The 17,125-nt window shown below is 33.2% G+C and overlaps 1 protein-coding gene across 1 annotated transcript in view; it reads left to right on the top strand.

Moving 5' to 3' along the window:
* The window catches only part of LOC306853208 (short transient receptor potential channel 7), a gene marked incomplete at both ends in the record, with an annotated part of 49,955 nt that extends 36,463 nt beyond the window's left edge, over positions 1-13,492 (top strand). The window contains 5 exons of the mRNA XM_079390448.1: positions 11,163-11,358; positions 11,664-11,885; positions 12,236-12,316; positions 12,428-12,503; positions 13,350-13,492. Of these exons, the coding sequence (XP_079246574.1) occupies positions 11,163-11,358; positions 11,664-11,885; positions 12,236-12,316; positions 12,428-12,503; positions 13,350-13,492 (718 nt within the window). The remainder of the gene's footprint in view (positions 1-11,162; positions 11,359-11,663; positions 11,886-12,235; positions 12,317-12,427; positions 12,504-13,349) is intronic.
* Positions 13,493-17,125: the final 3,633 nt, after the last annotated feature.

The following is a 17,125-nucleotide window of genomic DNA, read 5'->3' as shown; positions in this document are numbered from 1 at the left end:
CCTTTAATGCAAGTTAGTTAATCTGGCAGGTCCTTATCTAACCTTAACAACAAACTAACGTTACTGAGGTAAAGTGCATACGGCAACACCACTGTTTCAGTGGAGAGTTTAAACAGTATTTTCAAGTACTTCTTTTGTTTGTTCTTTTTTTTGGTAAGATAATAATGTCAGTTAGCTGAAGTTAAGTGGCATAATATCTTTTGTACACTGCCTCTTTGTCGCAAGTGTAATTCTCTTAATGCTATTTAAGTTAGAAACGTGTGGACCTATATAAAGTACATCTTTTGTATTTTATTTTCAAGTTTGTGGACTTGTCGTCTGCATCGGAGGAGTACTGGAGTCGTTTCCTGTGATTGCCGTCGTAACTACAGGTGAGCTTTCATCAACTTAACTAATGTTACTAAAGTAGCCAAATTACTGCTGTTCTCCACTAACACAGAACGAGTTTACTTTTTAAAGAGAGGAACGGGCTAGAAATATAGTAATATAGTAAGTTTTGAAAATGTGGTAACACTTTACAATAAGGTTCATTAGTTAACATTAACGTTAGTTAAAAACATTACTAAACATGAACTAAGAATGAACAATACTTCTACAGCATTTATATCTTAGTTAATGTTAATTTCAGCATTTACGAATGCATTATTAAAATCACAAGTTGTGTTTGTTAACATTAAAGCAATGTGAACTAACATGAATAAACAACAACTGTATTTTCATAAACTAACATTAACAAAGATTAATGTTAAGATTAATAAATAGTGTAATAAATCCATTGTTCATTGTTTGTTCATGTTAGTTAATACATTACCTAATGTTAACAAATGTCACCTTATTGTAAAGTGTTACCAAAATTTTTTATTTCATTACAAATGTTTGTATTACTGTACGGTAATTTTTTTGTTGTTGTTTTTTTTCTTCTGATCATAAACTATAGTAACACTAAAAGGGTGTTGTGACTACAGGAGATTTCTCCAAGCAAAAACAGGATCCTGAATATGAGGGCAGAATCATCATACAGGCAGCTGAAATGCAGAATTAAGTAACCCAAAATACATTTAGTTTTACATTGCATTTACATTCATGCATTTGCCAGATGCTTTTATCCAAAGCAAGTTATATTGTATTTAAAGTAGTGGAGCACGGGGCACAACCTAACACTGTTTGACTTTCTTAGTTTGTGTAAATCCACGTGGGGTTCAGAGTATCATTTTTTTATACGCTTTAATTTCACACTTCTCTAGTACAAATATGTTGCATTTTTTCATAATTACAGTGTATATTTTTTTCATTATTTATCTCAAAAGAATGGAAGTGAAATGTGACAACATGCCCCTTAGGTGGGGTGCATTGTAACATATGAGGGGCACGTTGTAACATAACCATATGACAGCTTAAAATGTTATCAGATCTTATATATGGCAGATCATTGAATATCGGATCATTGATTTGGCAGCTAGTAAATACTGTAAATTTGGTTATGCTATTATGTGTGGAAATATTTAAACCATATGTGTTACAACTAACTCCGTGTTAGTTTGTGCCCTGTGCTCCCCTACACATTTTATTAAGTTATTCATTCCCTGGGAATCAAACAGGGGCAGTGCGAGGGGTGGGCTAAGGGGGCCGAAGCCCTGAATGTTTTTATTACCCTGTCTTGTGTGCATCAAGATTGAGTTTTCATGCGCATTAAAATTATTTCTATTACTTCTTATACATCTATTACTCTATTATTTCTTATACTTATTATTTCTATTTCTTTCCTGTAGCTCAAATAGTAGCGCATGGCGTTAGCAACGCCAAGATCATGGATTTGATTCCCAGGGAAATCAAGAGCTGATAAAAATGTTGAAACTGTAACTTGAATGCAATGTAAGTCGCTTTGGATAAAAGCGTCTACTAAATGCATAAATGTAAATGTAAATGTATTAAACCAGCACTTAAACAACAAAATGCAGCTGCTTCAGGTATCTTTAACTTACTGTAGCCTATAAATTCATAATACCGATATCCCCATCTGACAAAATTAGATCACTGTTACCGTATAGCAACAAATATAGATTTTTAATCATGGTATTATAAACACAGATTTTCTAGGGCACACACACATTTAGAATGACTAGATTATATGAACAGACTGGTTAGCATTTAGCATGGTCTGTGGCAGACTTTACTAAGTGTCAGGGCAACAAAATACAATAAACAGGAAGTTATATTAAGTGATTTAAATCGTGAAGAAAATATTGCCTTTTTGCTCTATTTCACTAAAATGGTTCTAAACAAAGCCATGTTGTGCGTCTCTGCACATAACAGTGATTCATTACTGAATGAATTTACCTTTTTTGAATGCATTGATCCATTCATAAAAACAGTTTCTTCGTTCCTGAATGAATCAGCAGTTTTTAATGAATTGATTGAATAAAAGACTCCATGGCTCAGTCATTAAGACAGTGGCTTGCTGCCACCTACTGGTACTGGTTTTAGTCTCAGTTTTTCAAAGTATCATTCTATTTTTTTTTTCTTTCTATCATTACATATTTTTGTGTTCAAATGTTTTTGTGTTTATATTTAAAACATTAATTTCATAATATTATTTATGCAATTTGTAAGTGCAAATTATAATTAACTATACTTGTCGCTTTAAAAAAAAATCAAGCCACTTAGCCAGTGTAACTTATAAGCATAGCCTGTTTTATTTGACTTGTATCCCGTTTATCCTGATACATAAATTAATGTCTCTGGGCTAAGCCCCGGATATCCACCCTAGAACCGCCCCTGGAATCAAACCCATTAATTCAGCATTCTAGCACTTTCCTCTAAAATGGAGCTTTAATAATTTGAATGTGATGGATTATCAACTAATCATGTACCTTCCCTTGTAGGTGCGTTCTGATGTAGTATATAATGCTTTTATTAACATCAAAGTGCATACAGCACCAAGTTTGACAGTTGAGGCAAATTCTGTAAACACTGCTTTGAAAAATAATGTTTTTTTTTTGTTTGTTTTGTTTTTCTTGTGCTTGCAGGTTCATTCAGACAGTCAATCTTTGTGGCACCAAATGCATTGAAAGTCACAGATCAGCTGGAATTCTGGAAAGAAAAAGGATCTGCCTGAATCTCATCCTGCTGTTTCGCATCAGAGAGCTTGTCAACTTTGACTGTCAAAATGACTGAAATTTAACACAACAACACAAACTCATTTTTACTGTATTATTTCATTTTATTAACACTACCAGTCAAAAGTTTTTGAACCATAAGATTTTTAATGTTTTTAAAGAAGCCTCTTCTGCTCACCAAGCCTGCATTTATTTGATCCAAAGTACAGCAAAAACAGTACAATTTTAAAATATTTTTAATGTTTAAAATAAATCTTTTCTATTCGAATATATTTTAAAAATGTAATTTATTCTTGTCATCAAAGCTGACTTTTTAAATTACTCCAGTCTTCAGAGTCACCTGCTCCTTTAGAAATCATTCTAATATTCAGATCAGTCAAATTTTTTCAGGTTTCCTTGATGAATAGAATATGATCACAGGAATAAATGACCTTTTAAAATATATTCAAATAGAAAGCTGTTATTTTAAATAATAAAAATATTTCACAGTATTACTGCTTTTGCTGTATTTTGGTTAAAAAAGAAGAGAATTCTTTAAAAACATCAAAAATCTAACAGTTCAAAAACTTTTGACTGTTAGTGTACTTACTTGTTTTTGCTTTTCAACATTTGCCATGATACAAAGTGCCCTGGGGACTGTGGTGAAGCCCTTTTTTCAGATAGTTCATCCTAGAGATCAAGACTTGTAATTTGTACTTTTAAAAAGAAAATGTTCAACAATTAAAAATAATATTATCAGAACTAATGCTCATGAGTTATTATGATTTTTATGGGGTTGGGGTGGTAAAAAAAAATGGATTACAGTGCTGTACCACAATTTGATATTTTTTTTACAGGTAAAATGTTTTTAAATTACATGAAAATAAACACTACAGCACTGATACTGTAAATGAAAATACAGTAAAATACTGTAAATGAAAATACGGTACTAATACTGTAAATGAAAATACGGTAATAATACTGTAATTGAAAATACAGTAAAACCATTATTATACTGTAAATGCAATTATAGTAATAATACTGTAACCGTTTTTACAGTAACTTACTGGCATCCAGCTCTCACTAAGTTACTGTAAAATTTACAGCAAACTTCAGTGCATGTTGTTCAAGAGGAAATTATATTTGCTCTCTTTATTTGGTTTCATTTGTGAACATTAGTTAACTGCATTATTTATCATTAATTTCTACAGCATTTATTAATTTGAGTTAATCTACAAAGGTTTTTAACATTAGTTAATGAACAGTGACCTAACAAACATACAGTATAGACACACACACATACATTAATAATGAATTCAACATTATTATAATTATTATTATTATCTTTCTATGAAATCCAAAAAGTGTCCCAGTGTTTTCACAGAAATAATCCTCTGAAAACAAAACTTTTCTGCTGACAAAGCTGATTTTTTAATTCAAAAGTATATAGTTAGTAGATATTTGACGTTTAGTTGTGCTTGTGACAGATTCAGCCTCGAATATTGCATACTTTTAATAATTTAGCTGACTTTTAAAACATAAAATAGCTCAACTTTATGATAGCAAAAAAAATTAAAAATAGTTACCTTAAAATCAAGTACAGCTGTCCAATATTTCCCACTGGATACTTAGTTTAACTCAGAAATGTGTCATATTATGGAAGTCGTATTGCAAATGTGATTTTGTGTAATTATCTGATGTGAACTTTTCAAGTTCTGCAGATGTTTTTCTGTCCAGCGTTACAGTGTATTCTCCGCAGGGTCAGTCTGTCCCTGAATTCAATGTGAATCAGAGGAAATGAACAGTAGACAGATTGTTTTGAGGTTTAGCAATGTGGAAACACTCACGGGTTTGCTAACAAGCCTTAAAGGTTAGAGCGCAGTTACTTCTGTGTGTGTGTGTGATGCAGGTGGATGTGATAATGATCTCTCGTGGGACGGTGTATGTGTGTGTGTGTGTGTGTGTGTGTGTGTGAGTGGACAGTATTGAAGAAGTGCTGGCTAACACTTGATAGACAGCAGCACAGCACAAACTGATCACACAAACAAACACACACACACACACACACACACATGCACTGACACCTGTCAAGGATGAGAGAAGGTTTGCTCTGAAGGCGTCATAATTGGAAAATGGGCTGAAAACACATCCAGGTCTAATTTCACGCTGAAATCACATATAACATATAAAAAATTATACATTTGCAAAAAGAAAATAAAGGCTACTGTGATTCTAATATTTGATTTTTGGGTGAAATATGATCTATAATATGTATTTAGTATTATATTTCAATTAAATAGCTCTTATGTTCATTTTAATTTTATTTTAAGTATTTTTCATTCTTTATTTATTTATATATTTAATATTACTAGTTTTTATTTATTTTCAGTTAGTGATTTTAGTGTTTAGTTAATGATAATAATCTAGATTTTTATATATTTATTTAAAGAAAAAAAATTTTATTGAACAAAATGTTTTAACAGTTTTAGTTTTTGTTACTAATAATAATTTACATAAACATTTGTTTCTAATGATTTTTTTTTATAGTTTTAGCTAATTATAATTATCTGTATATTTAGTTTCAGTTTTAATTAAATAAACGATTTTTAATGAACAAAATGTTTTTAATTAGTGTCGTTTTAGTTAATGTTAATGATCTAGATGAGGATATTGCAACATTTTTAATTTACATTTATTTATTTATTTTAGTTTTTAATCTAATATGTATATTTTATTGCAGCTTTATTTAAATGACCAAATACGTTCAATGAACAAATTATTTTTACTAGTTTTAATTTTAGTTAGTGATAATAGTGTGGAAGCATAGATATATAAAAATAAGAAAGAGGGGAGACTTGACTAAGAATGGATTGCATCATAACTTTGCATGCACCACCTGTGTTGTTTAGTACCAGTTTCACTAAAGATGTAATAAGTCAGATAATGCAAACGTGCCACAAAATGTGCTGCATGTCATTGCACTCCGCCGTCCTCATGATGCAGGTCGTTTCTGAGTGCTAGGTTGTGCTCGTTTAGAGAATAAGGCACAATCCATACTGAGGCTCATTTACACATAAAGCAGGTTTGTGATAAAAAGAATGAGAGTGACAATCTGAATACTCAAACATGTTCAAGTAGCCTAGTGTTGAATGAATTCAGCCGGGAGAGAGAGAGAGACGTGATGCTGGAGCGTCTCTGTGAAGCACCACTGCAGGCTTTGCACTTTTACACTCCAGAGATAAAGAACCAGAGGAAACAGGCAGACAGGAATGGACAGAATGAGTGAAAATGTCCTCGAACCAGGAGCGAAAAGGCAAAACTCTCCCGCTGGCAGAAGCTGAAGCACATCGATCAGAAAACACGCTCGGTGTGTGAGGAGCTTCATTTGAGCAAATTCCTCTCATAGAGTCTTTTTAAGCTTGTGACAGTGTGTGTGTGTGTGTGTGTGTGTGTGTGTGTGTTTCTCAGTGTGTGGGTTATCGCCAGGGAACATATAAAAACGTTTAAGGAAATCTTGAAAAATGTCACCCACGGGGCCTTCTGTCACTCAAGGATTTTGCTGAATTATTTCAAAATAACATCTACACACACACACACACACACACACACACACATATATATATATATATATATATATATATATATATGTGTGTGTGTGTGTGTACTGTACTGAATATGTATATATAATATGATTACAATGTTATATACAAATTAAATATATAAACGTGTATTCACAAATATATATTATAAATGTGGTATATACATATATAAATATATTATATTTATGTTATTAATAAATCATATAAATTTAAAATATAAATATAATAAATGTAAAAATATTTTATATTATAAAACAATTATATAATTATTTATAATAATTACGGTATGTAATATAGTAATATATGATTTTAAATATAAACGTGTGTACATAAATATGTATGTGTGTGTGTGTGTGTGCGCGCATTTTTTGTGACAAATTAGGACATAAATTTGTATAATGACATGGGTATGACATAGGTATTACAAGGAGAAGGTGACTTATGAGGACATGTCCCCACTTTTCAAAATGCTTATAAATCACACAAAGTGAGGTTTTTTTTTTGGGGGGGGGGGGGGGGGGGGGAGTACAAATGCGCAAAGTCTCCTGTGAGGGCTAAGTTTAGGTGTAGGGTTGGTGTAGGGCAATAGCACATACAGTTTGTACAGTATAAAAACCATTACGCCTATGGGATGTCCCAACTTTTCATAAAAAGAAAAACGCGTGTGTGTGTGTGTGTGTTTATATAAATATATGCAGCATCACACACATGCTCAGAGCATCTTTAACAATCGAATGTCAGTCAGTTTATCAGGGGAAAAACACATAAGATATTGAAAAGAGGTTAAATATTGATCTACATGGCATAATCAAGTTGTAAATTATTCCAGAATATGAATTATGCAGTGGATTTTTGAAAGCATTTTATAGGTCATCTTCAGGACAGGTTTGAAGACCCCGCCCTCCTCATTTGCATTCAAGCCAGAAGCCCTGAGGAACACTAGTGCTTTGGTTAAGATGAATCACTTGTGTTGCACCAGATCTCATTAGTCAATCGATTTGTACAAATGCATCTGCTAAATGAATTAAATATAAATGCTAAAGACCTGAAGAAGCAGAAGACGTGAGAGCTATTCCTGTAAACACAGGGGAATGAAAGTCAGACTACGGCTGGATAAAATACAGATGATATTTTAAGAAAGAGAGAAATAGAGAGAGAGAGAGGGGATGGTTTTCTTGCCCAGTCTGTGGGCGCAAAGCAACAGAAGAAAAACCAACACAAAACTGGAACCTGCTGTGAGTGTGTGTGTGTGTGTGTGTGTTCAAGGAAGGTAGATGACCTAAACATGAGTCAGAAAGCATCTCTCTTTGTCTCTGCATACATCTTTAAGCACGTTCACTGTGAAGTAATTCTGTGAAACAGAGAGAGAATGGCTCTAAGGAAATATACGGTATGCTTCTGTGTGTGTTTGTGCAGTTTTAGGACATTTACCTGTGACTACTAACACATACAGAAACACATCTGAAGCAAACGTGGTTGAGAAGCTCTACTGTGGTGAAAACAACTTTACAAAATAAGCTTTTTATTTTCACAAAATCTGTAATTATCTGTCGCTGTTTGGACATAGCATTGAACGGTTCACAATCATTCATGCGAGTGAAAATGAGCTGAGAGGAAGACAGGAATCATGTCTTTGTGGCAGTTTTTCAACTGATAAAGGGAGAATACAAGACACCTTACAGCTAAAATGCTATGAAATTCATCATATTTTGTGAGAAAGTGTGACATACTCGAGCAAAACAGACACATTTGGAATCAGTTGCCCAATTTTATTCAGCAAATATGAAGCAGGGCATTGTAATCATTTCTCTTTTATTGTCATATTATTATCCCATTGCAGTGAATTTCAGGATTGCCTTTTCAGAGAAGGATATGTGTCTTAAAGAAATAGTTCATCCAAAAATGAACGTTTTCTTCAAATATACTCACCCACAGGCATCCCAAAATGTGGATGAGTTTGTTTCTTCATGGAAACAGATTTGGAGAAATATAGCATTACATCGCTTGCTCAGCAATGGATCCTCTGCAGTGAATGGGTGCCGTCAGAATGAGATATATATTTGTTTAGAACTGTTTTGCATGATTTTTCCCTTGAGAAAGCAATATTATGGATAGAGGTCTCATATTTTAGCAACGGTTTGACGTTAAAACATCTTAGTTATGGATTTGTTTGTTACAATCATGCAGCTTTTAGCTACATAAGACTTTAATTGATGAACTGGAGTTTACTTGTGGATTATTATGATGTCTTTATCAGCTGTTTGGACTCTCATTCTGACGGCACCCATTCACGGCAGAGGATCCATTGGTGAGCAAGTGATGTAATGCTATACATTTATCCAAATCTAATGAAAAAACAAACTCATTTACATCTTGGATGGCCTGAGGGTGAGTACTTTTTCAGCAAATGTTCATTTTTGGGTGAGTTATTCTATTAGTGCTCTTCTCTAAGTAGAGCTGACTTGTTTTTTCTTGACAGGTTGTCGCTGGGCGTCACTGAGGTTTTGTCAGATTTAATTTAGAGGTCAGTTTTAGCTCACACACATTTAATAGCTTTTGATCTTGTCAGCAAACATCTAAAGAATGACAGAGGAACTGAAGTTTTTATCTCTCATCACACAAAAGAATAGTTTTTCATATTAAACAGACGAGCTGGATTCATCATTTTGACTGGCGTCGTGATGGCATCTAATCTCCTGCTAATATTTATTCGTCTGAGCCGGTGTGTTTGGGTGGAGAGCGGCCAGTCTTTCTTCAGAGAGACTAATGGATGGAAAACAGGAAAGATGAGTAGAAAAGAAGTGTGATTAAGAACAATAAAGAGAAAGAGATGTAATTTATGAGGGTAAACAGAAAGAGAGAGAGAAGGAGATCATAAAAGAAGCGATAGAATAACTTCTTAGGTGGATCATGTTTTGAATGGTCTCTTTCTAATATGATTTACATGTTAATAAAACCAGTTGCTCGTGGCTATAATATACTTACTCTCTGAAATCATCAGATAAATTACTAGAGACAGAGAGAAACTCTAAACCACATCTAGATATATTAATAATGAATGTGAAAACTGAGAAAATATCAAGTGTGAAATAGAGAGACTTAAATTAAAAAAGGAAAATGTTACAGAGAATTAAAAATGGTAGAAAAGTGAATGCAATTATATTTAATATATTAATATATAATACATTTAACTGTAGTTAAATTATACACAAGAGTGAAAGATTATCTGCATGAATCAAAACCTGCTCATATTTCAACCCAAAATCATAATACAGAAATGTATATTTATATTTTACAAGAAAAAAATAAATCCTATTTTTAGGACCTTTATGTATGCATTTATAATATTATGAATGTGAAAGACTGAAGGAGTATCTGCGTGAATATTACCAAATCTGCTCATAATTACACCCTAATCACACCCCCAAATTATTAAGAAATTATAATTATATTTTACATGAAGAAAATTAAAGCTAATTTATTTATTTATTTTGCATTGTGGCATTTTTCATTACATTTAACTGCATTTTACCCCAAATGTGCAGCATTGTAATATGAAAAGCATAATAATATATCATTTTAAAATATTTATACATCATTGTAATATTTGTTGTTGTACCATTTATTTATGCTGAAAAAATAAATAAATAAAAATAGTAATATAAAATATTTAATATTTAAATATTATTATTGTTTAAATTAAAATCAAAAAAGTATCCAAATGCATAGCATTGAGAATTTGGACAGAAAATGTGCTTAAAAATAATCTCAACGCAAACCTTAATACTTTTGTTGGTGATTTATATTCCAGCTTTGGCACAGACGCAACCCTTTTAAATATTCAGAGCGACACGGAGGGAGTGAGACCTTGACTCTGTCCACTCGATGAGTTCAGCATTAACACACAAACATTTCAGCAACATCACAAAACAAATCCATTATTTAACAGAGCCTCTGTTCTTCTGTTCTCCAGCGTCACTCCACCTGCTTCACTGAGTGATTCATCATCTTCATTCTGCAGTCATTCAGCTCATGAATGCAGCTCTCTGTTAAAAACAGGCACAGATGGAATAAAAATGTGCTACGCACAAGAAAGGACAATCACAGAAATGTTCAACTGAAGGCTTGCTGAAGTTCTTCTTCTTTTCTACTGTTTCTCCAGCGAAAAAGACCATATCATAATCGTATATGTTTCCTCTCTAAAAGAGATCGCAACAGGTCTCAAACAGTTCAGATTTACTAAGATACAAATGGTTGCAAACAAAAGTCTCTGTCTGTGTCACAAATTCAGTCAACAACTTTCTCAGTGTTTCTGCACTGATTTTGTTTTATTAATTTTTTTATATTGCTCTAATCAAAAATAATGGTTTAAACCTGTTTTGTTTAGTTTGTCTAAAAACAAACAAAAATATCTATAAAAGAGCAACATCTGAGCAACAATGTTCCTCTGCTCTGTGTTTGTTGACAGGGTTGAGGAGAGCTTTAAGACTCTGTTCTGGTCCATATTCGGTCTGTCGGAGGTGATTTCTGTGGTTCTGAAGTATGATCATAAGTTCATCGAGAACATCGGTTACGTTTTGTATGGGGTTTATAACGTCACCATGGTGGTGGTTCTTCTCAACATGCTGATCGCAATGATCAACAGCTCCTACCAGGAAATTGAGGTACGAATTTACTGCAAAAAAATACTGATTCTCAAACTTTCTAAGTCTTGGTTTCACAAAAAACATATCTAAATTTCCTTAAAGAAAGATAAATGACTGATGATTACATGATGAAGAACTGTAGTTAGTAACATAATCTATTAGATTACACATTTTAGGTAATGTCATCTGACTGCTTTTTGAATACTTTTGTCCTAACTTATTATATTTATCTTACACCATATTTACATAAAATATATCCATTCTTTATCATCAATGGCATTGAATCAGGATTTGTGAGTTCATACATCTCTCTATCTCTGCAGGAAGATGCTGATGTGGAGTGGAAGTTTGCTCGTGCTAAACTCTGGTTGTCATATTTCGATGAGGGACGGACGCTGCCTGCGCCGTTTAACCTGGTGCCCACCCCAAAATCTTTCTATTATCTGATCATCCAGGTCAAGTCCTGCCTTATACGACTGTGTAAGGGCAAAGGTCATCGGCATGAAAATGAGCTGGAGATGGGAATGCTCAATTCACGGCTGAGGGTAAAACACATAAAGCACACTAAAAGTATCTAATTATATTTTCTTTTGAACATCATTTGAGTTCTTCATGTAACGTAGATGTAATTTTTAAAAAACTTTAATCCATCTCACAGTAGATCTGATTGTCTTGTCTGATTGGCTGATGTCTCGTCTGCAGTTTTGTGGCTTCAAAACTGATTTGCAGCTGCAGACGGACAGAAAGACTTTGATTAAGATCCTTTAAATGGCAATTATCTTGACAGTGAGACTCAATCAAGTGTCATTTAAAGAACAAATGGCTGAAATCTGGTTTTCAAATCTGGTTTTCTCAAAGCAGTAATAATGCATGTTGAATATTGGCCTTTTTTCAGGCTGTTCGTCATCGAGCAAACCTCAGGAGCCGAGAGGAGAACACTGTGAAGACACCCATCAAAAACCCCACAAGATATCAGGTCAGAGATTCAAACCATATGAACCTGAAGAGAGTTCATTGTGATCTCTGTATGCAGTCAGTTTGAATTAACAAGTTCTTTCTCTCTCATATCTGTCTGTCTGTCTAACAGAAAATAATGAAGCGCTTGATTAAGCGCTATGTTTTGAAGGCGCAGGTCGACAGAGAGAATGATGAAGTCAATGAAGGTACAAACCCAGTAAATTTACTGTAGTCTCTGGATTTATTTCACCCCAGACTGTCAGCTCAAATCATGTGTCTTGTTGATCACTCAAACTTTCTTGTGTAAAGGTCATTGCACACTGAGTCTGAAAATTTCGTCCAAAATTTTCGCACGTTGAAAAACAAATACGACCTCACATTTACACACTGCCTCCAAAATGTTCATCCGTCATAAAATTTTTGGGATCGGATTCAATTTTTTGCATTTTTATCATTTGTTGCAAACATTTTGAGGTGTTTTGACAGTTCAGAGCCACCATACAAGCGAACGCCAAAATCCAGAATGGTGATTTTCAAGTTCATCCACTTCGTCTCGCAGCACAAAACACTATATAGATCCTTGCCCACTAAGTTCACAGAAATTGGTGGTCTTCTTTTTAATATGTGGCTCTAGTTTTGCTAGCAAAGCATCAAACTGAGATACTGGCATCCTGAAGTAAACTTTGAATTGCCCGTGATAATCCCGCTGCTCCTTAATAAGGAGGGGGAACTCTCCGTCCTCTCTATATCTCAGGATTGGATGGAGCCGATATTTTCTTTCTTTTTCTTTTTTTAAGAAGCGAGAGGACAACAAAATCATCCTCAGTGCTTGAAGACTCCATTTAGTAGGCTACTGTTTTGCAAATCTTTTCTCAACATATTAATTAATATGCATCAGACTCAGTGTTCAAGGTTTCTGTGCGGGACGAATTTTTAGGATAATGAATACGAAAAAACGCATACGAAAATTTCGGACTCAGTGTGCAGAGACCTTAAGAGTAAAAATCTGCTTATTTACGGTTTGAGTAACTTAAACTCCATGTGTGTTAAAGGTGAACTGAAGGAAATAAAACAGGACATCTCCAGTCTGCGCTACGAACTTCTGGAAGAGAAATCTCAGGCCACTGGAGAACTGGCTGACCTCATTCAACAACTCAGTGACAAGTTCGGCAGGAACGCCAAGAAACAACCTTGAGATAGAAAGACAGATGGAGAGAATGATACGGTAGTTTAGGAGCAGTGTCTGGACACTTAAAAATGTCTGAATGTCATGCATTAGATACAAAATGCACACAAAAGATGCACAAAAACACTTTACAAGCAAAACAGCTGACAGACGGATGTTTGTACGGTTTGAGATGATAAAAATGAAGACAGTGTTAAAAATGAAGACAGACATTATTGCATTTGTTTGTTTATGGTTAGTAGATGATGTTGGTAGTTGATGAGATTATTTGACATCTGTGTGAATTTGAAACTTAATTCTACCATGGAATAAAAAATATTAATAACAAGGTAATTTTATCTCACAATTCAGACTTTTTTCTGGAACTGAACTGAAAATGTTTTTCTTAAAATTGTGGTCAATTCTGCTCCGAATTCAGAGACGAAAAGTCTGAATTGTGAGATATAAACTAGCATTTGTGAAAAAGTCTGAATTATGAGATTCTCGCAATTGCGAGATATAAACTATTTATTCTGAGAAGAAATGTCCAAACTGAGAGATATAAACTAGCAATTTCAAAAAAGTCTGAATTATGAGATTCACACAATTGTGAGATATAAACAACCTATTTTGAGAAGAAAAGTCCAAATTGTGAGATATAAACTAGCAATTGTGAAAATAATTCTGAATTACGAGATTCTCACAATTGCGAGATATAAACTACATGAAGTTCCTAAACGTAGGTTAGGGAGGAGCGAGCCCATCTAATCTTTCAATCAACAGCCAGAGTATATAAGCAGCTGCTTACCTCTCTCCAGTCTCAGCTGTCCCAGCATCCCTCCACCTTCACAATCACCACCTTCTTCTTAGGTATACCTTGCCCTTTGTAATCACCTTATATCAAGTCCCTGGGGGGTATATCAGAGCTCGAGCTGAAGCTGCTTCATCGAGCCCCTCATCAGTGGACAGCAAGCCAAATATGTTTACTCTATTTCCTAATGATTATATGGGCAAACAAACTCGTTAACTATTCTGAGAGGAAAAGTCCAAATTGTGAGATATAAACTAGCAAATCTGAGAAGAAACATCCAAATTGTAAGATATAAACTAGCAATTGCGGGGGAATAAAACTGAATTATGAGATTCCCACAATTGCGAGATATAAACTCTAAAAAAAACTCTAAATTGTGAGATATAAACTAGCAATTGCGGAAAAAGTCTGAATTACGAGATTCCCGCAATTACGAGATATAAATGATATATTCTGAGAAAAAAGGCCAAATTGTGAGATATAAACTAGCAATTGTGAAAAAAGTCTGAATTACGAGATTCCCGCAATTGCGAGATATAAATTATATATTCTGAGAAAAAAAGTCAAAATTGTGAGATATAAACTAGCAATTGCGAAAAAGGTTGCATTATAAGATTCCCACAATTATGAGATATAAACTAACTATTCTGAGAAGAAAAGTCCAAATTGTGAGATATAAACTAGCAATTGTGAAAAAAATCTGAATTACAAGATTCCTGCAATTGCGAGATATAAACTACCTATTCTGAGAAAAAAAGTCAAAATTGTGAGATATAAACTAGCAATTGCGAAAAAGGTTGCATTATAAGATTCCCACAATTATGAGATATAAACTAACTATTCTGAGAAGAAAAGTCCAAATTGTGAGATATAAACTAGCAATTACGAAAAAAAAGTCTGAATTACGAGATTCCCGCAATTGCGAGATATAAACTACTAATTCTGCGAAGAAAAGTCTGAACTATGAGATATAAAGTCTTCTTCTCAGAAATGTAACATCTCAAACTTATGTTGCAACTCTGACTTTTTCTTACAAAAGAGGGATAAAAAAGTTGCAATCAATTTTATTTATTTTTATTCTGTAGTGGGAACATGTTTCCCGTAGAACTGACTTCATGCATCCACTAAAAATCACCAGATAAGAATAAAGAAAATGAACATTAGAGAAAAAAGAAAAGAAAATATCTTAGATGCACTGATGCCGACACACACTTGATCTAATGAATCACATTCAGACATTTTTAATGATAGTTAATATGGGATGTTGTTGCATTAAAGCGAAAAGATAGTAGTGATGTTTTCTGATAATAGAACAGCTTTAGATCCCCAGACTGATTCTATTACATCATCAGTCCAATCAAAATGATTTATCTCAGAGCTGGTTGGTTTGATTCAACTCTTTCTGGAGGAAATGAGTGAGCAGGACTGTGATCCAAAAATGATGAACTGATGTGAATTCAATCAGATTCTGAACATCTTCCAGAAGAGAGAGTGAGAGATGAGAAAAACTGAGAGGAGAGACAAACAGACTAAACGAGGGTAAAAGGCTCACAGTAGATATGCAATGCATTCTGGGATATCGCCTCCCTTAAGAGTCATTTCCTGTCCTAAGATTGTATCTCACGGGAGAGAAACATACAGAGAAAAGGAAAACAGTAGATAAAAACACTGTGATGTTGACAGTTATGATATGATTTAATTTAAAAATATTTGAAACATTTAATTATGAGTCAGATGAGCAGTAACAGTGAGAAGGTGCGTAAACATCTTTTTTCCTCTTCATACCGTACAGGCCGTCTAATTAACACAAGAACACAGACATACGCACACACACAAAAAATATATATTTCACCCAAAGTTCAAAAGAGAAAAAAAGAATAATAATATTTTGCACAAACTAATGGGCTTATTAGAAACTTTGTGGCAAGATTTGTGGCATTATTTTCATGACATTAAAGCACATTTCCCTTTAAATGATCATTACTTTAATGCACCTGGAGCATTTTAACGAATTTTAATTTCTATTATGTATATTAATGTTTTAATTTAATATATTTTACATTTCAAGTGCAAAATAGAATTTTATATTTTTTTCTTTTGATTTTGGACGTTTTGATTCAAAGCTTTTTAATAAATGAATATACATCTTAATATATTTTAATTTAATATGTTTTACATTTTTATGTGCAAAATATGATTTTTTTTTATTATTATTTTGGTGGCACCTGGGCATTTTACATTAAATATTTTATTTTATTTTATTAATATTATGTCTTAATAAATTTTAATATATTTTATATTTTAATGCACAAAATATGATTTCATATTTTTTCCTTTTGATTTTGGTGTATGTTAAATGACCCAGACATGTTCTTGTCAGGTTTTGTGAGATTCACCCAAACACACACACACACACACACACACACACGTTACAATACTTGTGGGCTTTTATTGAAGACTTTGCCTGTATAAAGCACTTGCTCAAACAGACAAAAGTTTTTTTTTTGTTTCATAGAAACTGTGTGAGAGACAACGAGAGTGATTATATGACATGTACACTTTTAATAGTTTTACAGTAAGACTTTAGATTTATCTGAATGTAGTTTTTGTTTCACTAATGGTAAATGAATTAAATACACAGATATTAAGAATGTGTATTTTTAACTTGTACAAGGAGAAACATGACTGAGCAACATAACTGTGCTATTTATAACTAAAATTAAAAGTTTTGAATGTTCTTTGTTTCACTGGGTATATATATTTTTCATCTGACATTTATCATACCCTGTACAGTGAATTTAAAAGATTGATGTATTAATATTTAATTTTCTTCATGAATTAATATCATTGTC

The sequence above is a fragment of the Barbus barbus genome (assembly GCF_936440315.1).
Source record: "Barbus barbus genome assembly, chromosome: 33".
NCBI lineage: Eukaryota > Metazoa > Chordata > Actinopteri > Cypriniformes > Cyprinidae > Barbus > Barbus barbus.
Note: the sequence above shows the minus strand (reverse complement) of the source record. Positions and strands in the feature narration are given on the sequence as shown.